This window comes from Periophthalmus magnuspinnatus, chromosome 24 (assembly GCF_009829125.3).
Source record: "Periophthalmus magnuspinnatus isolate fPerMag1 chromosome 24, fPerMag1.2.pri, whole genome shotgun sequence".
Classification (NCBI taxonomy): Eukaryota; Metazoa; Chordata; class Actinopteri; order Gobiiformes; family Gobiidae; genus Periophthalmus; species Periophthalmus magnuspinnatus.
The window spans coordinates 3,012,980-3,039,136 of NC_047149.1; the positions used below are offsets into that span (position 1 = coordinate 3,012,980).

Consider the following 26,157-nt stretch of genomic DNA (forward strand, 5'->3'; position numbering starts at 1 on the left):
GATGTTCTATGACGACAGATTTATAGATAGATGGATAGATGATGGATAGTGGATGGATGATGGACACATTGATTTCTGTTCCTCTTTGACTGATTTATGTTTTCTTTTACAGACTCAGCTCAATCTGCTCCTGGAGAAACTGCGGAGCACGGTCAGTCCTGGTTCACTCCTGGTTCAGTCCTGATCTAGTCCTGGTTTGTCCTGGTTTAGATCTGATTCAGTCATAGGTTGGATCCAGTTTAGACCCAGTTTTTAATCCTGGCTGGACTTGGTTTAGTTCTGGTTTTGTCCAGTGCTGTTACAAAAGTACTCGGAAAAGTACCTAACTCTTTTAAAGTTACTAAAGTAAATTAAACTGAGTATTCCCCACATCTGAATATGAAGTACTTTTATTTAAAGTGCACATGTTTAAAGTGCACATGTTTAAAGTGCACATGTTTAAAGTGTCTGGGAGGGACGTCTGGGAGTCCCTGCTTAGACTGCTGCCCCCGCGATCCGGCCCCGGATAAGCGGAAGAAAATGGATGGATGGATGGATGTTTAAAGTGCACATATATAAATGTGTTTGTGCTCAGGGCTCCAGTTTCATTCGCTGCATCAAACCAAACCTGAAGATGATCAGCCACCAGTTTGAAGGAGCACAGATCCTGTCACAGCTGCAGTGCTCCGGTCAGTACTGCAATATATGTAATACTACTGCTTCTACTACTGCTACTACTACTACTGTTAGTGTTTGCTGCTCTCTCACCCTTTCACTTTCTGCTGACTCAGTCTCGCTCTCTGAAGGTTAAACTCTCCATCTGTCATTCACTTCCCTTTCTCCCTCTCCCTTTCGCTCTCCCTCCCTCCTCTTTCTACTCTTCTCTCCTCTCCCTCTCTTGCTGTCTCGCTCGGTTTTTCTCTCTCTCTCCTCTCTCTGTACCTCCCTCCTCTCTCCTCTTCCTCTCTCTTTCTCCTTCCTCTCTCCATCTTCCTCTCTCTTTCTCTCTCTGTATATCCTTACCCTCTCCTCTTCCTCTCGCTTTCTCTTTCACTCCTCTCCCTCTCTCAGATTTACAGCTGTGTCAAAACCTCATTTATTTAAAATGACAAAATCTGATGAGCTCCTCAATCACAACCCCCACAACTGTGATTCAAGACCTGGCTTAGTCCTGGCTTAGTCCTGGCTTAGTCCTGGTTTAGTCCTGGTTTAGTCCTGGTTCAGTCCTGGTTTATTCTTGTCCTGGTTCAGTCCTGGTTCAGTCCTGGTTCAGTCTCGTGTCTGTCACTAAATGGAGAATCTCTCAGAGGATTGTCTGATTTCTTTCAGCCCGTCAGCGATTTCTCACTTTACCTCTTTGTGTTAAAGACCAGAGTCGTTCTCCTCGCACTTCCCTCTCCCTTCCTCTCTCTGCTACTTTCTGTTTCCTTCTTTCTCCCCTTGTTCTCTCTCTCTCTCTCTCTCTCTCTCTCCCCTTTCTCCCTCTCTTTTTCTTTCTCCCTCCTGGTGTAATTTCCTCACTCACTCGTAGATGCCTTGATAGTGTCTTCATTATTAAATCTGCTCTATTGTTGCCTGCTCCTCTGGCTCTGCTCTTCTGCTCCTCTGGCTCTGCTCTTCTGCTCCTCTGGCTCTGCTCTTCTGCTCCTCTGGCTCTGCTCTTCTGCTCCTCTGGCTCTGCTCCTCTGGCTCTGCTCCTCTAGCTCTGCTCCTCTGGCTCTGCTCCTCTGGCTCTGCTCCTCTGGCTCTGCTCCTCTGGCTCTGCTCTTCTGCTCCTCTGGCTCTGCTCCTCTGTCTCTGCTCCTCTGGCTTTGCTCCTCTGGCTCTGCTGTGGAGGTGTTTTCTTCTGTGGGCCACAGTATTTTGTCCCCCAGGCCACAGTATTTTGTCCCCCGGGCCACAGTATTTTGTCCCTCGGGCCACAGTATTTTGTCCCTCGGGCCACAGTGTTTTGTCCCGTGGGCCACAGTGTTTTGTCCCGTGGGCCACAGGGTTTTGTTCTGTGGGACACAGTGTTTTGTCCCGTGGGCCACAGTGTTTTGTCCCGTGGGACACAGTGTTTTGTTCTGTCGGACACAGTGTTTTGTCCCGTGGGCCACAGTGTTTTGTTCTGTGGGACACAGTGTTTTGTCCCGTGGGCCAGTGTTTTGTCCCGTGGGCCACAGTGTTTTGTTCTGTGGGACACAGTGTTTTGTCGTGTGGGCCACAATTTGAGACGCTCTGCTGTGGTGGTGTTTTGTTTTGTGGGACACAGTGTTGTGTCCTGTGGGCCACAGCTTGAGGTGGTTTTGTTTTCTTTCTTGGACGACGCCGTTCACAGATTTACAGTCGTAGAAAAACAGGAAACAGCAAAAATCAGTTCATTTTAGCTTTTACCCACAATCTGACCCTCCCTCTTTTGTCCCTCCCTCCCTCTATGCTCCCTCCCTCCCCCTCTTCTCCCTCGCCATCTCTCCTTGCTCCCTCCCTCCCCCTCTTCTCCCTCCCTCCACCTCTCTTCCCTCACCCTCTCCTCCCTCCCTCCTCTCTGCTCCCTCCCTCCTCTCCTCCCCCCCTCTTCCCTCACCCTCTCTCCTCCCTCCCCCTCTTCCCTCGCCCTCTCTCCTCCCTCCCCCTCTTCTCCCTTGCCCTCTCCCCTCCCTCCCCCTCTTCTCCCTCCCTCCACCTCTCTCCCCTCACCCTCTCTCCTCCCTCCCCCTCTGCTCCCTCCCCCTCTCCTCCCTCACCTCCTCTCCTCCCTGCCCTCTCTTCTCCCTCCCTCTCTGCTCTCATTCCCTCTCTGTCCTCTTCTCTCTACCTATGCTCTTTCTCCCCCTCCCTCTGTCTCTCTCTTCGACTTTCTTCTTTTGCTTTGCTCTCCCTCCCTCTCACCCCCCCTCCTCCTTCTCCTCCTCCCTCATTCTCCTCTCTCTATACTCTTTCTCACCCTCTCTGTGTCTCTCCTCCTCTCTCTCTTTCTGTCTGCTGTTATCAGTGAAACTACAGGGACACATCAGAATCCTCATCTCTGGCCCTCTCTCTTCTCCTCCTTTTTTCACTTTCTCTTCCCCCTTTTCTCTCCTTTCTCTCCTCCTTTCCTTGCTCTCTTCTTTTTGTCTCTCTCCCTCTGTCCCTCTCCTTCCTCTTTCTATCCTCTCTGCGTCTGCTGTTATCAGTAAAACCACAGGGACAGATCAGAATCCTCGTCTCTCTGTCAGACTGAAAATCGCTGCATTTTCCTCAAACTGCCTCAATATTAACCTCATAGAGACATGAGCGGAGGGACATGAGCGGAGGGACATGAGCGGAGGGACATGAGCGGAGGGACATGAGCGGAGGGACATGAGCGGAGGGACATGAGCGGAGGGACATGAGCGGAGGGACAGGTGCAGGACAGGAGCGGATGGACAGGAGCAGAGGGACGGGTGCAGAGGGACGGGTGCAGAGGGACGGGTGCAGAGGGACAGGTGCAGAGGGACAGGTGCAGAGGGACGGGTGCATTCACACATGAGAGAGATTGAAATCACTTTAAACTCATCCAAGAATCTCACACATTTTAGAACAAGTTTGTAGAGTTTAAACTACAGACAGACTTTAGCAGGTTTTACACAGAATAACACCCCATGGAGACATGGGGAGGGCATCTGACACACAGGGGAGGGCGTCTGACACACAGGGGAGGGCGTCTGACACACAGGGGAGGGCGTCTGACACAGAGGGAGGGCGTCTGACACAGAGGGAGGGCGTCTGACACAGAGGGAGGGCGTCTGACACAGAGGGAGGGCGTCTGACACACAGGGGAGGGCGTCTGACACACAGGGGAGGGCGTCTGACACACAGGGGAGGGCGTCTGACACACAGGGGAGGGCGTCTGACACACAGGGGAGGGCGTCTGACACACAGGGGAGGGCGTCTGACACACAGGGGAGGGCGTCTGACACAGAGGGAGGGCGTCTGACACACAGGGGAGGGCGTCTGACACAGAGGGAGGGCGTCTGACACACAGGGGAGGGCGTCTGACACACAGGGGAGGGCGTCTGACACACAGGGGAGGGCGTCTGACACAGAGGGAGGGCGTCTGACACACAGGGGAGGGCGTCTGACACACAGGGGAGGGCGTCTGACACAGAGGGAGGGCGTCTGACACAGAGGGAGGGCGTCTGACACAGAGGGGAGGGCATCTGACACAGAGGGAGGGCGTCTGACACAGAGGGAGGGCGTCTGACACAGAGGGAGGGCGTCTGACACAGAGGGAGGGCGTCTGACACAGAGGGAGGGCGTCTGACACACAGGGGAGGGCGTCTGACACACCGAGGTTTAGGTCTCCCACGGACGAGGGACTACTTAAAGAATGTTTTCTTTAAATTTTCTGTTAAGTTAAATAAATTAAAGGTAAAATGTTACACAGTAGGACATTAAACTTCAAAGGTATAACATCTCCATGGAGACAGGCATGTAGTGGAGCTTCTACAAGAAAAGTTACATAGTGCAGCTTTAAAATATGATTAGTACATTTTGCAGCTCTGACTGTGTCCCACCTTTCCCCCTGTTCTCTCTGTAGTTGTAGTCTCGTGTATAATTTTGTCCCTCTGCTCTCTCTGTAGTTGTAGTCTCGTGTATAATTTTGTCCCTCTGCTCTCTCTGTAGTTGTAGTTTCGTGTATAATTTTGTCCCTGTGCTCTCTCTGTAGTTGTAGTCTCGTGGATAATTTTGTCCCTGTGCTCTCTCTGTAGTTGTAGTCTCGTGGATAATTTTGTCCCTGTGCTCTCTCTGTAGTTGTAGTCTCGTGGATAATTTTATCCCTCTGCTCTCTCTGTAGTTGTAGTCTCGTGTATAATTTTGTCCCTCTGCTCTCTCTGTAGTTGTAGTCTCGTGTATAATTTTGTCCCTCTGCTCTCTCTGTAGTTGTAGTCTTGTGGATAATTTTGTCCCTCTGCTCTCTCTGTAGTTGTAGTCTTGTGGATAATTTTGTCCCTCTGCTCTCTCTGTAGTTGTAGTCTTGTGGATAATTTTGTCCCTCTGCTCTCTCTGTAGTTGTAGTCTTGTGGATAATTTTGTCCCTGTGCTCTCTCTGTAGTTGTAGTCTCGTGGATAATTTTGTCCCTGTGCTCTCTCTGTAGTTGTAGTCTCGTGTATAATTTTGTCCCTGTGCTCTCTCTGTAGTTGTAGTCCTGTGTATAATTTTATCCCTGTGCTCTCTCTGTAGTTGTAGTCTCGTGTATAATTTTGTCCCTCTGCTCTCTCTGTAGTTGTAGTCTTGTGTATAATTTTGTCCCTGTGCTCTCTCTGTAGTCGTAGTCTCGTGTATAATTTTATCCCTCTGCTCTCTCTGTAGTTGTAGTCTCGTGTATAATTTTATCCCTCTGCTCTCTCTGTAGTTGTAGTCTCGTGTATAATTTTGTCCCTGTGCTCTCTCTGTAGTTGTAGTCTTGTGTATAATTTTGTCCCTGTGCTCTCTCTGTAGTTGTAGTCTCGTGTATAATTTTGTCCCTGTGCTCTCTCTGTAGTTGTAGTCCTGTGTATAATTTTATCCCTGTGCTCTCTCTGTAGTTGTAGTCTCGTGTATAATTTTGTCCCTCTGCTCTCTCTGTAGTTGTAGTCTTGTGTATAATTTTGTCCCTGTGCTCTCTCTGTAGTCGTAGTCTCGTGTATAATTTTATCCCTCTGCTCTCTCTGTAGTTGTAGTCTCGTGTATAATTTTATCCCTCTGCTCTCTCTGTAGTTGTAGTCTCGTGTATAATTTTGTCCCTCTGCTCTCTCTGTAGTTGTAGTCTTGTGTATAATTTTGTCCCTGTGCTCTCTCTGTAGTTGTAGTCTCGTGTATAATTTTGTCCCTCTGCTCTCTCTGTAGTTGTAGTCTTGTGTATAATTTTGTCCCTCTGCTCTCTCTGTAGTTGTATTCTTCAGCACTGATCGAAAACAATGTTACAATTTCCTCTTTTTTTTTTTTAAAGATAACACGTCTAACATTAAACCATAGACTGTAAATAAACGGCATGGATCTATTAAATAACTGGAGGGTTCTGCTGCTTAGAGCTGTGTCGAGTTGGACTAGTGGCCAGTGGCCACTCATTGGTACGAAAAAAAATCCCTAGAGCACAATGTAATCACAATTTGCTTGTTCGACTGCCAGGGACTGACAGGGCACCTTCCGCCTTCGCAAATGTCCAATTTTGTGGTGATTTTGACCTATTTTCAGATCATAAACTTTTTCTCAGCTCGAAATCCGTTTGTTGTCTTAAACTCTTTTTAAACGTTAGCTTCGTCTATGCTCTATGTCCGCTCTAGCTAAGCTCAAGCACTTATTATTCCTGTTATTCCCTTGTCTCCTTCACGGCTGCTCTGCTTCAGTCCCTCTTGTCCCCTAAAGTCTCATGGGGAGAAGCTCAACTGCCCATGGTCCGTGGTCCATGGGCACGATGTACCTAGCTGCTAAAGGTTAAACTTGCGCCATGCGCCATTGAGCAGGGCCATGTTTAGACCCCGGGGCTTGATAAATGGTCATAGCTAACCTGCTAGCTGCCGTCTTCCAAACAAGAAATGATCAAGGGCGCTTCTGGCTCCATCGACTCTGACTCCAGTTCAGTTTGTATTGAGGAACTGTGTCCTCTCTCTCTGTAACTGCTGCTGTTAGACTCGTCATTTTGGTCTTAAATGTACATGATCCGAGTATTTTTATTTCACCTGTGTCCGCACATCAAGATATGAACATTAATCACAAATAAGTCAGGCATCTTCTTTCTCTGAGGTCACCCCTGATAGCGTTAACAACAAGTTTGATTGACAGCATTGTTAAGCGCACCAGTGGTGCCGGGGGAGGGGGCATTATCTTCAAGAGCTTTGCTCCAGATTGGCTATTTGGTTGCTATATTTGCAGTCGGAATTCCAAATATGGAACTGGGCTCCGCTGTAACATCACACTCACTTAGTCCGCTTCTTTATTCAGTCTATGCGTTAAACAGACTGCCGTCACTTAAAGCTAACAAGGTTTATGACCATTTAAGGATCTATGGTTGTAACTGTGACATATTGAACAAGGAACAACAAAAAAAAAGAAAAATCAACCATGCAGTTTCTGGTTTGACCCGAAAATGACATAATCATTTAATGAGTTGTTAAATGATGCTGTCATTTAACAACTCCTTATATATTTGTGTAATGTCCTCATGTCTCATATATGTGGTCTTATTTTGTCCCTCTTTTCTCTTCAGATATAGTGACTGTTTTGTCTCTCTGCTACTACTGTAGTTGTAGTCTCATATTTTATATTTTGTATTTCTTATTTTAGGGATGCTGTCAGTTCTGTGCATCTGACTGTATTGTGCCCCTCTGCTCTCTCTGTAGTTGTAGTCTCACTTTTCATATTTTGTATTTTAGGAATGGTGTCGGTTTTGGACCTGATGCAGGGCGGATTTCCCTCCAGAGCTCCGTTCCATGAGCTCTACAACATGTACCAGAAATACATGCCCCCGAAGCTGTGCCGACTGGACCCACGGCTCTTCTGCAAGGTAACCCCTTGGTTTAGGTACTCCCTCAGCCTAGATAATAAACCCAGCCAAGGTACAAATCAATAGACTGTATATTCAGTATTCAGTATTCAGTTTATTTATAGTCATTGTCACAAAAAGAACAACGAAATTGTGTTTGGAGCAACCCATAAAGTGCCGGAAAGAAATGGACTGAGCAAATAATTTCACCCACAGCGTTGATCTGCCAATGAAGCTCGTCGAGGCTAGCAGTTATAGCGGCCAATCTGAAGCACAGTTCCATATTTGGAATTCTGACCGCAAGTACCATAGCAACCAAAGAGCCAATCAGGAATGAGGCTGTTGTTCCCACCTGCACTACTGGTTTGGCAGGGCCAGGCACTTAGCAACGCTGTCAATTAAATCTCGGGGAAAGCAGGCAGCTTCTCCCTCCGAGAAGATGCCTGATGTTTATATTTTCATTTAAGGATAAAGTCATGTAGAGAATGATGAGCCTGACAGCAGCAGTTACAAAAAGAGGGGACTCACTTTTTACATAGAAAGAGAATTGGAGCCAGAGTCGATGGAGCCAAAGTGCTCATGCTCACTTCCTGTTTGGAACGCAGCAGCTAGCGGGCTAGCTATGTCCAAAGATAAATCCAATTCTTGAATTATCCCTCTCCTTACCACTCCCGGAGACCCAGCTCTTCATAGATCACACGGCTCATGGTGGATCCAGCCTGTGAGTCCCGTGCATAGACACTGACCTGCCACTGGTGGCGCTGCTGCACAAGTGTTGAGCCAAATGCCGCGGTGTGTATTTGGGATGCCTCCGGTCGCTGCGCTCTAGCTCCACACGGGGTCCTGAAGATATAACTCTGCACTCAGGCCTTCTGAACGGTAGGTCACTAATAAAACATTCCTCCTGAATCATTTCTTCACTTCGTGGAAACTGGATTTTATGTTGCTCACGGAGACATGGCTCCAACCCGGTGAGTCTTTCACATTATCAGAACTTTAACGTTTTAATCTTTAATCGGACTGTTTCTATCAGAGCTCTCCTCGGATCTGAACTCTGGCAGGGAGAGGTGGGGGGCTAGCAACAGTGTACAAATCTAAAAATGTTCAACAGCTAAAGTCTTCCTTGTGCCCTCTAGATATTATATTATTCCAAGTCGCCTGTTCAAGGATGTTTTTGATTCTGTTGGAACTCATATTGGACCTCACATAGGACCTGATATTGGACCTCATATAGGACCTCATGTTGGACCTCATAGAGGACCTGATATTGGACCTCATGTTGGACCTCATATAGGACCTCATATTGGACCTCATATTGGACCTCATATTGGACCTCATATTGGACCTCATATTGCTAATGTTGTGAACTTGTCTCTGATGTCTCGTTGTTTTCTCACTGCCTTGAATCATGCTTTGGTTCAGCCACTCTTCAAAAAGCCCAAATGTTCTTTAGACACAAAAGGCGACTTTGAGATGGGTCTGAAGTGACAAAGTTTTAGAGAAGGTTGTAAATGACCAGCTGCAGGCTTCATCTGAAATAAACTGGTGAAGAGCTCCAATCTCTGGATTGGGATTTCAAACCCTCAGCACAGTACTGAAACAGCTCCTGATGCTTTTAACTGTTGACACGTCTCACCAGTGTGACCCATTCTACGTACTCTCTCAGTCCTAGTGTAGTCCTGGTTCAGTCCCGGTTTAGCCCCCTTCTAGTCCTAGTTTAATCCTGGATTAGTCCACGTTTAGTCCGTAATGTAGTCCGTAATGTAGTCCTGGTTAAGTCCTGGTTAAGTCCTGGTTAAGTCCTGGTTAAGTCCTGGTTAAGTCCTGGTTCAGTCCTGGTTCAGTCCTGGTTCAGTCTTGGTTCAGTCCTGGTTCAGTCCTGGTTCAGTCCTGGTTCAGTCCTGGTTTAGTCCTGGTTTAGTCCTGGTTTAGTCCTGGTTTAATCCTGGTTCAGTCCTGGTTCAGTCCTGGTTCAGTCCTGGTTTAGTCCTGGTTTAGTCCTGGTTTAGTCCTGGTTCAGTCCTGGTTCAGTCCTGGTTCAGTCCTGGTTTAGTCCTGGTTTAGTCCTGGTTCAGTCCTGGTTCAGTCCTGGTTCAGTCCTGGTTCAGTCCTGGTTTAGTCCTGGTTTAGTCCTGGTTCAGTCCTGGTTCAGTCCTGGTTTAGTCCTGGTTCAGTCCTGGTTTAGTCCTGGTTCAGTCCTGGTTCAGTCCTGGTTTAGTCCTGGTTCAGTCCTGGTTCAGTCCTGGTTCAGTCCTGGTTCAGTCCTGGTTTAGTCCTGGTTCAGTCCTGGTTCAGTCCTGGTTCAGTCCTGGTTTAGTCCCAGTTCAGTCCTGGTTTAGTCTTGGTTTAGTCCATAAATCTCTGCAGTATAGTTGTGTCTTTTGGTCTTTAGTCTCTGCTCCACTGAGACCTGGTCCAGGGTTATTTTTGCAGTTAGTTTGTGAACTTTGACCTTTTATAATGTTGTAAAAATGTTGTGCATCTGTAAAGGCCACATGTTCTAACAGTTCTATATCAGGTTCTTTAGTGTCTGACAAGTCCAGAGTTTAAAGGTCAGCCCTGTTCTCTCTGGACTTTCTTTGAACAAAATTGTGTGGAGTTTATTCTGTGACAAACGCTGTGGTCCAGTCCATATGATGACATGCAGACAGAGAGGCACAGACTTTACTCTTCTACAGGTTCATTCAATGTAAGGCAAATGCGGCTCTAATAGAGAAGAAATATATTATAGCATTTAAGTTAAATCTCTGTACACAGTGCACAGTGCTGATGGGGATGTGCCAAATGGACTTCTTGTACCTTTGTCTGATATTATAGCGTTGTTCCCTCATCAAAACCATGCCTGAAGAGGTTTTAGATGTCTTTTATGGTGATCTCACTGGGCCCCTATTCAAACCCTCCTTACGGTTAGCAGTACGAGTCTGTACAAGGCTCCACCCACAAGCCTACATCACCCATGCTCCCACATGACAATTCTCCATAAATATACAAAAACATGATACAAAACTGTGCACAGCAACTTGACAAACCTGATGTGATGTGCAGTAGTTTCATTAGTGGGATGCAGCTGATTGTGTTGTGAAGGGGGAGTGACTTAGCACAGAGAGCAAAGGGAGGGGAGACTCATCGCGTCAAAAACAAAAGTGGAACTTCTAAAACATGTTAATACGTTGTTTTGGGCGAATATATCAAAATTACTAAGGAAGCATGGTGATTTAAATATGTGATACAGTTAATACCCCCATAGAAGTAAAATACCCCCTCTTTAATAAATCATAGACAGCTCAAACTTTGTCCTTCTTCCCTATGTGAACGGTATTACATGCTCAACTTTTAGAAAGATACCAGAGAGGAAACTTTACAGCAGTATTTCTTTGTTCACAATATACAAAAGTGTTGCTTGAAATAACAGGAAATAGATCGAAAAATACTGGTTGCTCCAGCTAGCGTTAGCAACAGGTTTGATTGACAGCATTGCTAAGCTCCCCGCCCGCTCCCCGCCCAATCAGCAGTGCACACAGGAAGGGGCCATTTCGTTGCTTTGATACTCATGGTCAGAATTCCAAATATGGAACTCGGCTCCAGATTAGCCCCTATACCTCCTCGATGGACTTTATTTTGAGTTGAACGCTGTGGGTGATATCGCACTCACTTAGTCCACTTCTTTACACACTCTGTGGTATCGGCCTAAAATGTTTATATTGGTGCATGAATATTTTTTATGTATTCACATTGATGTGATCCTATTTGTCTCATTCTGGCAAATTTACAGAAATGTTCATTCATAAACACTGTCCTTCAAACAAACAAATACATGAGTGCGTTTCTCCTCAGGCGCTGTTCAAGGCTCTGGGTCTGAACGAAAACGACTTCAAGTTTGGACTGACACGAGTCTTCTTCCGCCCAGGAAAGGTCAGACCCCAGACCCTGGTTTAGACCTGGTTTAGTCCTGGTTTAGTCCTGGTTTAGTCCTGGTTTAGTACTGGTTTAGTACTGGTTTAGTACTGGTTTAGGCCTGGTTTTGACCTTGTTTAGTCCTTGTTTAGACCTGGTTTAGTACTGGTTTAGTCCTGGTTTAGTCCTGGTTTAGACCTGGTTTAGACCTGGTTTAGACCTGGTTTAGACCTGGTTTAGACCTGGTTTAGTCCTTGTTTAGACCTGGTTTAGTACTGGTTTAGTACTGGTTTAGTACTGGTTTACACCTGGTTTACACCTGGTTTACACCTGGTTTACACCTGGTTTACACCTGGTTTAGTCCTTGTTTAGTCCTTGTTTAGACCTGGTTTAGTACTGGTTTAGTCCTGGTTTAGTCCTGATTTAGACCTGGTTTAGTCCTTGTTTAGTCCTTGTTTAGACCTGGTTTAGTACTGGTTTAGTACTGGTTTAGACCTGGTTTAGACCTGGTTTAGACCTGGTTTAGACCTGGTTTAGTCCTGATTTAGTACTGGTTTAGACCTGGTTTAGACCTGGTTTAGACCTGGTTTAGACCTGGTTTAGTCCTTGTTTAGTCCTTGTTTAGACCTGGTTTAGTACTGGTTTAGACCTGGTTTAGTCCTGATTTAGACCTGGTTTAGTCCTTGTTTAGACCTGGTTTAGTACTGGTTTAGTCCTGGTTTAGTCCTGATCCTGATTCTGTCCTGTTGTAGTTTGCAGAGTTTGATCAGATCATGAAGTCAGACCCGGAGCATTTGGCTGAGCTCATCCAGAAGGTCCATAAGTGGCTCCTCCATAGCCGCTGGAAGAAGGTCCAGTGGTGTGCTCTGTCTGTCATCAAATGTAAGAAGTACTACCACCACGACTACTATTGCTACTACTACTATTACTACTACTCCTACTACTGCTGCTGCTACTTCTGCTACTTCTGTAACACATACTAACACAGCCGCTGGAAGAAGGTCCAGTGGTGCGCTCTGACTGTCATCAAATGTAAGAAGCACTACTTTGGCTCCTCTCGTGTGTCTGGACCTGTATCTTCTTGTGGGTGCGTTTGTTTGGCTCCTCTTGTGTGTCTGGACCTGTATCTCAGAGGAGCGCTTGATTCGTTTACCTCAGAGCTCCTTGTCTCTTCTTGACCTTCAGCTCATTTTCCCTCATTATCATTCAGACTGGATGCCATTTAGCAAGTCCTGTGTGAGGTCCTCTTTAGTCCTGGTTTAGACCTGGTTTAGACCTGGTTTAGTCCTGGTTTAGTCCTGGTTTAGACCTGGTTTAGTCCTGGTTTAGTCCTGGTTTAGTCCTGGTTTAGACCTGGTTTAGACCTGGTTTAGACCTGGTTTAGACCTGGTTTAGTCCTGGTTTAGTTCTGGTTTAGTCCTGGTTTAGTCCTGGTTTAGTGTTGGTTTTTAGAACTGATTTAGTGCTGGTTTAGTTCTCGTTTAGTCCTGGCTCTGTCTTGTTTCTGTTGGGACTTGATGTGATTGGGCGTCCCTTGATAATTCGATCAATGTGTTGTGTCTAATAGAGGAACGACTGTGTCTCTGTCACAGTAAAAAAAGTGATGGAGGAGAGGGGGAGAGAGAGGGAGACGGGGGCAGGAAAAAGAGAGAGGAGGGGGGAGAGTGATTGAGAGGAGGGGGAGGAAAGAGAGGGAGGAGGGGGAGAGTGAGGGAGAGGAGGGGCCAGGAAAAAGAGGGAGGACGAAGGAGAGTGAGGGAGAGGGGGGGCAGGAGAATGGGGGAGGAGGGGGGAGAGTGAGGGAAAGGAGGGGGCAGGAGAAAGAGGAAGGAGGGGGAGAGTGCGGGAGAGGAGGGGGCAGGAGACAGAGGGAGGAGAGTGAGGGAGAGGAGGGGGCAGGAGACAAAGGGAAGAGGGAAAGTGAGGGAGAGGAGGGGGGCAAGAGAAAGAGGGAGGAGGGAGGAGAGTTAGGGAGAGGAGGGGGCAGGAAAAAGAGGGAGGAGGGAGGAGAGTGAGGGAGAGGAGGGGTGTTATGTGAACATTTGTGAGGTGCCAGAGGGACAAGTCTAATTTAAATCCCTCCTTCCTCCTTTCACATTCTGAAAATTACTTCCTCACATTTAAAGGGCCGGTGCCTCACATTTAAAGGGCCGGTGCCTCACATTTAAAGGGCCGGTGCCTCACATTTAAAGGGCCGGTGCCTCACATTTAAAGGACCGGTGCCTCACATTAAACTAATGTCTGGGGTTGTGTCATGTGGTTCCGTCCTTATAGTTGTCATATGCTACTGTCTGCTTTTTTGTCGCTCTTTGTCCTGCTCCTCTGACTCTGCACCTCTGGCTCTGCTCCTCTGACTCTGCTCCTCTGACTCTGCTCCTCTGACTCTGCTCCTCTGACTCTGCTCCTCTGACTCTGCTCCTCTGGCTCTGCTCCTCTGGCTCTGCTCCTCTGGCTCTGCTCCTCTGACTCTGCTCCTCTGGCTCTGCTCCTCTGGCTCTGCTCCTCTGGCTCTGCTCCTCTGGCTCTGCTCCTCTGACTCTGCTCCTCTGACTCTGCTCCTCTGACTCTGCTCCTCTGACTCTGCTCCTCTGACTCTGCTCCTCTGGCTCTGCTCCTCTGGCTCTGCTCCTCTGGCTCTGCTCCTCTGGCTCTGCTCCTCTGGCTCTGCTCCTCTGGCTCTGCTACCTTCCCCTGACCCTGTGTCCAAGGTGCCCATTTTAGGTCCTCTTCACATAAACGTTCCCTCAGGAGCAGAGAGGATGAGAGGGCATCTGACACACTGGGATACAGGATCATGGGAGGGCATCTTACGTTTTGTTTTGTTTTTTCTGTGTTCCAGTAAAGAACAAGATCCTGTACCGCACTGGGGCCTGTATCATGATACAGAAAACCGTTCGGATGTGGCTCTGCAAAAGGAAACACAAACCTCGGTGAGTCCAAAATCTGGGCCAGTACTAGACCAGGACTAGACCAGGACTAGACCAGGATTAAGCCAGGGATAAACCAGCATAAAGCCAGGACTAAAACTTTGTCTAAACCAGCAGTAGAAACCAATTGGACCATAACTAAACCTGGACTTAACCCAGACCAACTCCAGATTAGACCTAGTCTGGTTCCTGGTTTGACTTCCAGGCCTTTCTGTGTGGAGTTTGCATGTTCTCCCTGTGACTGACCAAGACTAACTCAAACTCTGGAGATAGTCCCACTGCTCCAGACAGGTTTAACTCCGAGACACTGAAGGATGGGTCAAATGCAGAGAACACATTCATTTATATTTCTGATTCTGAACATTAAAACTGCAGTAACAGACTTTCCAAACCGATAGAAACTCTTCCATTTCTGAGTATTCCATGGAGCCCCAGTCCCGAAAGTGCATTTTCCATTATTTTTTCCATAGACTTTTTGAAAATGTCAAATGTTAAGCGTTCAAAGACATTGCAGAGGCTAACCAGCTACGTGTTAGCTAAAGTCTGGAACACAGTGGTTTTAAATCCAAAAAATACATTTAAAGTTTACCACCCACCCATCAGAACAACATTTAACACCAGGCCCCTGAACCAGACCCTCTCCGGCCCCTGAACCAGACCTGCTTCGGCCCCAGACTGCGCGTTGAAATTTGGTCCATAAAAACAATAAACAGAACCGGTGACAAAGGGCAGAGTCTGACTTACACAGCCGCTGCTCCGATCACACAGGGACCAGACAGCCCCAGACCCTGCACTCCCACAGCGCAAGTAGAGGGGGAGGAGGAGAGGAGGAGAGAGGGAGGAGAGATTAGGGGAAGAGGACAAACATGTGAGGAGTTCCGAAGGTTAAAGACATCAGGAATAAAATCAGGCAAACGTGAAGGTTAAGGCCTAACACAGCTGTAAAGATTTATCATGAGAGACAGTGTCAGAGAGAGTGACACAGGAGAGCAGAGGAAGAGAGGAGGAGAGACACAGGAGAGCAGAGGAGGAGAGGAGGAGAGACACAGGAGAGCAGAGGAGGAGAGACACAGGAGAGCAGAGGAGGAGAGACACAGGAGAGCAGAGGAAGAGAGGAGGAGAGACACAGGAGAGCAGAGGAAGGGAGGAGGAAAAACACAGGAGAGCAGAGGAAGAAAAGAGGACAGACAGAGAAAAGGAGTAGAGACACGGGAGCAGAGGAGGAGAGGAGCCTTATACAGCTGTAAAGATTTCTCAGAGCATGTCCCCTGTTGCTTATGTCTTTAGTATTATGTATAATATTTGAATGTGTGCATATTTCAGTACTGCGTGTAATATTTGTATATATTTCTTGCAGTATTGACGGCCTTGTGCGGGTGCGCAGCCTGCAGACTCGGATGGAGCGCTTCACTCAGGTGGTTTCTGGACTCAAAGAGGGACAGGAGGACATGAGGAGACAAGTCCAAGAGCTGGAGAAGGCCATAAAGGCTCTGATGGACAAGATCAAGGTAAACTGCAAATACTTCTACTTCTTAGGCATTAACCTGTTCATTAGCCTGTTCGTTAGCCTGTTCGTTAGCCTGTTCACTAGCCTGTTCGTTAGCCTGTTCGTTAGCCTGTTCACTAGCCTGTTCGTTAGCCTGTTCGTTAGCCTGTTCACTAGCCTGTTCGTTAGCCTGTTCATTAGCCTGTTCGTTAGCCTGTTCGTTAGCCCCGGCGTAGCCCAGTAATAACTGTATTTATATTGCTGACAGAAATTAAGAAATGTTTCGAATCAGGAGCCAAAACTAAACTACTCAGGCTGTGTACATTAGAGTACACAGCCTGAGTCCCTCCCCCTGTCTGTCCCTCGGTCTTTCCCCTTATTCCCCTGTCCGCGTCCACCCCCTTGTCCCCCACTCTGAGACAAACACTCCTCATAAATATTAATGAGCTTTAAACCTGAGTTTATGAATATTAATGAGGACAGTGACATTTAACATGAGACACCTGTCCAACATCCTGTCAAAGACTTGCTCCTGTCTGCTCCTGTCCAGCAGAGAGCTGACAGGGGACAAAAACTCATTTGTGTCTGCCTCTCTTCTTCTCCCTTTCCCTTCTTTGTCATCTTTCTCTGTCTCTCTCCTCCTCTTCCTCCTTCTTTTGGCTTTCCTCTATCCTCTTTCTTTTCTCTCCTCTGTCCACGTTCTATTCTCCACTTCTCCTCTCCTCTTCTCCTTTCTTTCTCTTTCTCCTCCTTCTCCCCTACTCCTCTCCTCCTCGTCCCCTCTCTCTCTTCTCCTCTCTCTCCTCATCTCCTCCTCCCTTCTCTCCGCTCTCCTCCCCTCCATCTCCTCTCTTCTCTCCTTCTCTCTCCTCCTCTCCTGTCTTCTCTCCTCTCTTCTCTCCTCTCTTTGTCCTCTCTGTCCTCCACTCTTCTCTTCTCTCTCTCCTCTTCTCTTCTCTTCTCTCCTCTCTCTCTGTCCTCTCTCCTCTTCTCTTCTCTCCTCTCTCCCTGTCCTCTCTCCTCCTCTCTTCTCTCCTCTCTCTGTCCTCTCTTACTCTCGGGGGTTAGATAGAGGAGTAAACAGAAGTCGTTATGTTTAAAGATCTGTATGTTTAATGTATGAGCCTAATCTCCACCTGTCCCTGTTCTCCTGCTGTTCAGCAAAACACACATTTATTTAAGTCAGGCCCGAGTGCGAGCGTGCGAGGAGCGCGAGCGTGCGAGGAGCGCGAGCGTGCGAGGAGCGCGAGCGTGCGAGGAACGCGAGCGTGCGAGGAACGCGAGCGTGCGAGGAGCGCGAGCGTGCGAGGAGCGCGAGCGTGCGAGGAGCGCGCGCATGCTGACTTTTGACATCTCCTTCAACAGTTTTCATCAAAACACTTCAAATTTGGCCAAAAAACACAAAACCCACTCAAAAACTTACATAAAATGTTGTGTGTCGTCATGGTGATTTTTCAACAAAATGTCAATTTTTTGAAAAATTAAAAAAATTCTATCTTCATGAAGATTGTTAGATTTGAATGGACCCAATGAAGCTCGTGTGCACATTTCTGAGCTGAAAGTAATAACAAATTAGGGCTCTCTTTTAAGATGGAACTATAGCGCCCCCTTCAAATTTTATTTTTAAAAATTCATCAAAGCCAAAAGTCTTTGTCGTGGACTTGTGACAGAATTTACAAAGGCTCTTCATAATGAGGTACGACGTGACAGTCCCACCAGGACTGGACCCGGACTGGACCCGGACTGGACCCGGACTGGACCCGGACTGGACCAGGACTGGACCAGGACTGGACCAGGACTGGACCAGGACTGGACCAGGACTGGACCAGGACTGGACCAGGACTAAACCAGGAGTTAAGTTTTCTTTCATTCACACATGTTTCAATAATCCTGCAGAACTCTGATACACCTTGTGATGTCATGAAGTGGAGATCCTCTGTGTTTCTGAACTACACTGTCTAAGCAGACTTGCAGTTGGCCCTGCACACTGCTTTTGTGCCCTTGAGCGGGACACTTCCCTCTGACTGTATTTGTGCTTGTTTATGTCCAGCGTGTGGTGATGTCTCGGCTGGAGATAGACCACGAGTATAAGGCGCTGGTCACTCGCTCGGAGAAGCTGCTCAACGATATGCAGAAACAGAAGAAAGAGGAGGAGGAGAGGGAACGGCTGAAGAAGATCCAAGAAGAGATGGAGAGAGAGAGGAAGAGGAGAGAAGAAGAAGAGAGGAAGAGGCAGCAGGAGGAGGAGGAGAGGAGACTGTAAGTATATGACAACTGAAGAGAGGAGAGAAAGAGAGGAGGAGGAGAGAAAGAGGCAGCAGAAGGAGAGGAGACTGTAAGTATATGACAACTGAGGAGGAGGGCAGAGAAAGAGGAGACTGAGTATAAGACAATTGAGCAGGAGAGAGAGAGAGGAAGAGCGAGAGGAAAATGTGAATATCTAACAGGACTAAACCTGACATACTGAACTCACAACAACAAGTGAGAACACCTGAAGGTCACAGGGTCAATTCCCACTCGGACCAAGTTCTGTCATTGTGTCCTTAGGCAAGACACTTCATCCACACTGTTCAGTACGAATGTGGTGTGTTAGTACTGGTGGGAGGGGCCGATGGTGTAGATAGGCAGCCTCACATGTGTCAGTCTGCCCCAGGGAAGCTGTGGCCTACCTGGTCTAGACCTGGTCTAGACCTGGTCTAGTCCTGGTTCAGTCCTGGTTCAGTCCTGGTTTAGTCCTGGTTCAGTCCTGGTTCAGTCCTGGTTCAGTCCTGGTTTAGTCCTGGTTCAGTCCTGGTTCAGTCCTGGTTCAGTCCTGGTTCAGTCCTGGTTCAGTCCTGGTTTAGTCCTGGTTTAGTCCTGGTTTAGTCCTGGTTTAGTCCTGGTTCAGTCCTGGTTCAGTCCTGGTTTAGTCCTGGTTTAGTCCTGGTTTAGTCCTGGTTTAGTCCTGGTCCTCTGTTGAGTCGCTGATGTGTCAGATTCTGTGTCAGTGACTCGTGACGAACACGACCTCGTCCTCCATCGTCCGAAGCACCAAGAGCTGAGGCGTACACCACTCCCTTCCTCTCTCTCTCTCTTCTCTCTCCATCTCTCTCCCTCCCTCTCTCCCTCCTCTCTTTCTCTCATTCTCTCTTCTCTTCCGTGGAGGTTCCAAGGACAGAACTGAACAATGAAAGACGCTCATCACACTTTAACAGCCTTCTGTAGTGAATATTAAAGCAGAGATTTATACTACTCCTGACTGCACCTGCCTGCACCTGTCTGCTACTCTGGCTCTCCTCCCCTGGCTCTCCTACTCTGGCTCTCCTCCTATAGCTCTCCTCCTATGGCTCTCCTCCTATGGCTCTCCTCTACTCTTCCTCTGGCTCTGATCCTCTAGTTCCCTGCTCACCTCCTCTGGCTGTACTCCTGTCTCCTCCTCTGGCTGTCCTCCTCTGTCTCTCCTCCTATGACTCTTCTCATGGTGTTCATTAGAATCCATCTTTACAAATTGTCCAACTTTTGTGTTTATTGAGGACTTTTTAAATCCTCCCGTTGCCATGACGACCCTGAGCTGTGCGGCAGGCTCATGACAAACGGAGAGGTTTTTAATGAACAAGGAAATAAAACCAGAACAAAGCATTACGAGCACTGACAGGTGAAGAGGACTGACAGGTCAACGCTCCTGTCAGAAAGAGATGAGGTCTAAACCAGGACTAAAGCAGGACTAAACCAGGTCTAAATCAGAGGACTAACCCTGCTTTTAGTCCTGCTTTAGTCCTGCTTTAGTCCTGCTTTAGTCCTGCTTTAGTCCTGCTTTAGTCCTGCCTTAGTCCTGCTTTAGTCCTGCTTTAGTCCTGCTTTAGTCCTGCTTTAGTCCTGCTTTAGTCCTGCCTTAGTGTCCTGCCTTAGTCCTGCCGTAGTCCTGCCGTAGTCCTGCCGTAGTCCTGCCGTAGTCCTGCTTTAGTCCTGGTTCAGTCCTGGTTCAGTCCTGGTTCAGTCCTGGTTCAGTCCTGCTTTAGTCCTGCTTTAGTCCTTTCGTCATATAAGGATAATGTATTGTTAATGAACAGCTGTTTTTTTGTTTTTTAGGAAAGCGGAGATGGAGGTCAAGAGGAAACAGGAGGAGGAGGAGAGGAAGAAGAGAGAAGAGGAAGAGCGCCGCATACAGGTGAGGCCCGGAACTGCACTGTCTGCTACTATTAAAACTAGTTTCAAAGCTGGAGTGTCATTTTTGGCAGGTGTTGATACTAAAAAAAGTCCCATTAAAAGGACAGAAATGAACCTTTTCTGAATATGTTTATAATGACGTTTTTCTGTATGTTTCACAAGTATAAGACACATAGACTAGTATACACCCATGGACCACTATAAACCTACTGCGCACTGAGGATTACACACATATAACACACATGGAATAGAACACAAAGTACAACATTTAATGTGGGAAATCACAGTATATTTTCTAAAGAAAGAGTGTTTTTATTATCATTGTGGTATCAGAATCAGTATTGAAATCGAGTTTCGTGACAACACTACTCTGCTCCAACTTGTGACATCATCAAGTGGGGCTCCTCCTTAAAGTCTACACACACACTCAGTCTGCACCGAAACTGACCTGTAGTGTGTGTAGACTGTCTCCTGTGTGTTTATTCCTGCCTCCAGAGCGCTAAAGCAAACGTCACGATGATACTGGTCTTATTCTGCTCCTCTCGGCTCAGTCTGACCTTTTGCCTCCAAACACACCTCTTCTCTCTGGGTCAAGAAAGTTCCCTCTCTTTCTTGTCCCTCTCCCTGGAGCCTCCATCCCTCTTTTCCTCTATCTCTACCCCACACACGCCTCTTCTCTCTGGGTCTGACCTCCTGTCCCTCTCCCCTCTCCCTGGATCCTCCACCCCTCTTGTCCTCCATCTCTACCCCACACATGCCTCTCCTCTCTGGGTCTGACCTCCTGTCCCTCTCCCCTCTCCCTGGAGCCTCCACCCCTCCTGCTCTCCCTCACGACCCCATACACAGCTCTTCTCTTTGGGTCAAACTCTCTGCTCTCCCCTGAGACTAGCTATTCTCCTCTGCTGCATCTGCCCCAGTCTCACATCTGCTTCATGTATCTAAAACGTTCCTCCTCTCCCCCATCACTCCCTGGATCCTCCACCCCTCTTGTCCTCTCTCTTTGTCTCTCTGCCCCACGCATGCCTTTCCTCTATGGGTCAAAGATTTCCCCCTCATCCCTCTCCCTGGAGCTTGCCCCATCCTCTCTCTCCCCCACACACGCCTCTTTGCTTTGGGTCAGACCTCCGGTCCCTCTCTGCTCTCTCTGGAGCCTCTACCCTTGTGTCCCCCCTTTCTCTCTTTCTCCCCTCCTCCTCCTCCTCCTCCTCCTCCTCCCCCTCCCTCTCTCCCCCTGTCACTTACACTCTCTGAAGCCCCACCCTGTCTCTCCTCATCTCTAATCATCTAGCCAAATGCATCAATCCTCTGGGTTAAACATTCTGTTCCTCTCCCTGGAGCCCCCTCAAAGCTCTCGTCCCTCTCCCCTCTCCCCCTTGCTGCTCCTCCCTCTCTACCCCACACATGCCTATCCTCCCTGGGTCACACTCCTTGTCCCTCCTCCTCCACTCCTCTACTCCTCCTGCTTTCCCTCTGTACCCCACACACGCCTCTCCTCCTTGGGTGACACCTGTCCCCCTCCCCCTCTGGACACTCCACTTATGCTCTCCTTCCTGTCCTCTCCTGGGTCACACCACCTCTCCCTCTCCCACTGGATCCACCTCCCCTGCTCTGCTTCTGTAACCCACGCTTGCATCTCCTCTCCTCGGTCACACCTCCTGTCCCTCTCCCCTCTTTCCCTGGAGCTTTTTCAATGTTTTTTTTTCCGATCACGTCCGGTGTGTGCTTAATATTCCGGGCAGCAGCTCAGGGGGAATAAACAGAATTCCGGCGCGCCCTCAGAATCACCCATTATTCCACTTTTATTCTGAAAATGAGAAACAAGTGAGTGCAGAGGTGATGTATGCTAATGTGTGCTGCTTTAGAATGGAGCCGGGCTAAAACAAACCTCCACACACCTCCTGAGGTTAAAGCAACACAAAACATCCAACACTGTTTTAACACAAGTGCAAAGTGAAGAAGTGAGAGCAGGTTGGACAGGAGACAGAGGAGGCACTATTCTGTCTGTATTTAAACATAAACACAAAGGTCAAATACACATGTTTTTTCCTAATCATTTCATCAGTGACAGGAGGATGGGAGGGCATCTGACACACAGGGATACAGGAGGATGGGAGGCCATCTGATGCACAGGGATACAGGAGAATGGGAGGGCATCTGACACAAGCTCTTTTAAAGCAGTTTTCCTCTTCTCTCTGGAGGTGTGACCTCTGATCATCATCGATTCACAGACGGACTCAGAATTATAAACGAACCCGGCGCCCTCTCTCTCTCTTTGACTTCTATGGGGTATTAAAGAGCAGGTATTTGATGTCTATGGGGTATTAAAGAGGGGGTGTTTACTTCTATGGGGTATTAAAGAGGGGGTATTTTACTGCTAACTGCAAGGGGGGCTTAAATAGGGCCCGAGAGAGATCACTAGATGAATCAAACATGCGTGGATGACATCTAAAATGTTTTTGATGAGGGAAACATTAGAACATGGGAGAAAGAAGAAAAGTAAATACCCCTCTTTAATACCCCATAGAAGTAAATACCTCCTCTTTAACCTGAGACAGGTCTGATCTCTCAGGTAGAGTTCTCTGTGTAACTGTCAGATGTGTTTTTCTGGTTTATGGTTAATATCTGTGTAATCACTGGGACTATCCACATGAAACAAAAACTGCCACAAAGTTCGTCTCTTCAGTTTAAATAAACAAAAGTCAAATTATTTTTCACAATCTCTTCATAAAGTGGAGCCATGATTCAAGCCCAAAGACGTGAGACTCGTCAGAGGACTAAGACACAAGATAAATATGACGAGTTTGTGGAACTGATCCCAAACTAATAATGAGAAGTTTCAACATTTGTGGAGGAGAAGTTTGAGATTTATTTAAAAATAGTGATTCTGCCACTGAGTTATATAGAGTTTTACAGAGTCTGAGTCCATCTGAGATTATGACGTCATCACATTCAGAACATGAACACATTTATTTTTAGGTGGAGATGAAGGCTCATTATTAGAGTTGTTAAAAGTATCAAAAGACAGCTATTAATCGATACTAAAAGTAGTAACTAAACTAACCTTTCCTGAATATGTTTATAATGATGTGTCTCTGTATGTTTCACAAGTATAAAACACATAGACTAGTATACACACATGGACCACTATGAACCTACTGCACACTGAGGATTACACACATATAACACACATGGAATAGAACACAAAGTCAGAATCAGAAGACTTCACAAACTAGGAACTTACAAAGTACAACATTTAATGTAGTGAAATCACAGTGTATTGTCTAAAGAAAGAGTGTTTTTATTATCGTCAGTATCAAGTTTATTCCTTAGAATCAAAATCGAGTTTGTAATTTTAATATTGTGACATTATTATTTATGTGCTTAGTACAGTTTCATTATAAGTTGAGTTATATGTTTCACCCACAGGTGGAGATGGAGGCCCAGATGCTTGTGGAGCGTGAGGAGGAGGCGGCACGTCAGGCCGTTCTGGAGCAGGAGAAACGAGACCGGGAACTGGCCCTGAGGATCGCCCAGAGCGAGGCGGAGCTTATCCCAGAAGAGAGCAGCGACGCAGGGCTGAGGAGGTACATGAAACTAACACACCCAAACACAGGAGCGACACAGGGCTGAGGAGGTACACGAAACTAACACACCCAAACACAGGAGCGACACAGGGCTGAGGAGGTACATAAAACTAACACACCCAAACACAGGAGCAACACAGGGCTGGGATAGTACATGAAAAAAACACACCCAAACACATGAGCGACACAGGGCTGAGGAGATACATGAAACTAACACACCCAAACACAGGAGCGATGCAGGGCTGAGAAGGTACATGAAACAAACACACCCAAACACAGGAGCGACACAGGGCTGAGGAGATACATGAAACTAACACACCCAAACACAGGAGCGACACAGGGCTGAGAAGGTACGTGAAACAAACAAACCCAAACACAGGAGCGACACAGGGCTGAGGAGATGTATGAAACTAACACACCCAAACATAGGAGTGAGGCAGGGCTGAGGAGGTACATGAAACAAACCAAACAAACACAGGAGCGACGCAGGGCTGAGGAGGTACATGAAACTAACACACCCGAACACAAGAATGACGTAGGGACGAGGAGGTACGTAAAACTAACACACCCAAACACAGGAGCGATGCAGGGCTGAGCAAGTTCCAGACCTCTCACTATCTTAGTTCCTGGTTCTCAGGTCCTTGTTCTCAGTTCCTGGTTCTCAAGTCCTGGTTCTCAGGTCCTTGTTTTCAGTTTCTGGTTCTCAGGTCCCTGTTCTCAGTTCCTGGTTCTCAGTTCCTGGTTCTCAGTTCCTGGTTCTCAGGTCCTGGTTCTCAGGTCCTGGTTCTTAGTTACTTTTCCACATTTGAAATGGTTTGTTTTGTTCCTGTTTTCCTTCAGTAATGGTTCATCTGTGCCCTCGTCTCCAGAGCGAGCAGCGTAAGACCCACGTTTCACATTTTAAATATTTAATCTTAAATATTTCTCCCTTTTTAAAATCTCCTCCTGTAATCCTAATCCTAACCCCGCCCTCCGCCGCCGCATGCCCCTCCTGTCCAACTATAACCCTCTAATCTTCTAATTATCAAATATTTAGTAATGAATTTAAAGCTGCACTGTGTAACTTTTCTGCTCTCTTGTCTCCATTAAAATGTTCCACCATACGGCATTAAATCTAATATAGTACCTTTAATGCCATATTGCGAAACCTTCCATGTTCTCCATGGAGATGTTATTGGTTACATAGTGCAGCTTTAAAGAGTATTTTCAGATCCAAATCACTGCAGAAAATCAAAACAACAAACACTTTGACATCTGTGATTCGTTTTTTATACTTACACAGTCAAATTAAACTCATCACATTTATTTGAATAATAATTTCCACCATTGTGCAGGAAAAATGAAAACTCCACAAAATAATTCTCAGTCATTCAAAATAAAAAATGTGCATATTTGAATTCACTTTGTAAATATGTAAATTGAATTATTACTGATTATAATGTAATGAATAAATAAATGTCTAGTGAGTGCTGTTCTGGGATCAGTTTGAACCAAATCCAAATAAATAAACCCAATAATCTGCTGTAATCTCCTCCATTTTTATAATCTGGATGAAATTATGACTAATTATTACTGTGCATAATCCTGTTTACAGTGCATACGACAGGGAAGGTGACTGGAGCTGTGGGCCTTTCATTTTGTCATTTTAGTCATTTTTGTTGTTTAGTCATTTAGGTTGTTTAGTCGTTTTAGTCTTTTAGTCATTTTTGTTTTAGTTATTCTAGTTGCTTAGTCATTTTAGTCATTTTAGCCATTAGTGTATTAGTTGTTTTAGTCGTTTCATCATTTTAGTCATTCTAGTTGCATAGTCATTTAGTCGTTTTAGTCTAGTAGTTGTTTTAGTCTTTTCATTGTTTTAGATGTTTTTACTTATTTTGCTGTTTTTTTTGGTCGCTTTAGTTGTTTCATCATCTTAGCCATTTTATTTTTTTAGTCCTTAATAGTTATTTGTTTTGTTGTTTTATTTGTTTTGTCGTTTAAGTCGTTGTTTAATTGTTTAATCTTTTTAGTCATTCTAGTCATATTAGTCGCTTTAGTTGTTTCATTGTTTTAGTCTTTTAGTTGTTTGTCATTTTAGTCTTTTAGTCGTTTTAGTCGTTTGTCTTAGTCATTCTAGTCATTTTAGAAGTTTTTAGCCACATCGTCATTTTAGTTGTTTTAGTGGTTTTGTCATTTTAGTCGTTTTAATCTTTTTGTTGTCTTAGTCTATTAGTAATTTCATTGTTTTAGTCTTTTAGTCGTTTTAGTCCTTTCGTCGTTTTACTATTTTAGCCGTTATAGTCATATTAGTCATTGAGTCATTTTATCGTTTTAGTTGTTTGAAGTTTTAGCTTTTTAGTTGTCGTTTTAGTAGTTTTAGTCATTCCAGTTGTTTAATCATTTTTGTCGTAAAGTATTTTATTTGTTTACTAAAGTATTTTCTAGTTGTTTTAGATGTTTTTAATTGTTTTAGTGGTTTCCTCATTTTAGTCTTTTTTTCTTTTAGTCATTTGTTTTAGTCTATTATTCGGTTTGTCGTTTTAGTCATTTTAGACGTTCAGTCTCGTGACGTTTTAGTGGTTTCATCCTTTTAGTTCAATCATTATAGTCATTCTAATCATTTTAGTTGTTTAGTTGTTTAGTCGTTTTGTCGTTTTAGTCATTTGTCATTTTGCTTGTTTTAGTCTGTTAGTCAT

General features: G+C 46.3%; 1 protein-coding gene across 4 annotated transcripts in view; it reads left to right on the top strand.

The window, feature by feature from the left end:
- Positions 1-26,157, top strand: part of myo6a (myosin VIa) — a 125,128-nt gene that overhangs the window by 84,172 nt on the left and 14,799 nt on the right. For 2 of the 4 annotated variants that reach the window (XM_055232424.1, XM_055232423.1), the window contains exons 19-29: positions 113-151; positions 575-668; positions 7,336-7,466; positions 11,280-11,357; positions 12,092-12,221; positions 14,179-14,269; positions 15,624-15,774; positions 17,803-18,011; positions 19,821-19,899; positions 23,325-23,482; positions 24,323-24,361. In XM_055232424.1, the coding sequence (XP_055088399.1) occupies positions 113-151; positions 575-668; positions 7,336-7,466; positions 11,280-11,357; positions 12,092-12,221; positions 14,179-14,269; positions 15,624-15,774; positions 17,803-18,011; positions 19,821-19,899; positions 23,325-23,482; positions 24,323-24,361 (1,199 nt within the window). The remainder of the gene's footprint in view (positions 1-112; positions 152-574; positions 669-7,335; positions 7,467-11,279; positions 11,358-12,091; positions 12,222-14,178; positions 14,270-15,623; positions 15,775-17,802; positions 18,012-19,820; positions 19,900-23,324; positions 23,483-24,322; positions 24,362-26,157) is intronic. The other 2 variants (XM_055232425.1, XM_055232426.1) reach the window with 1 other exon arrangement.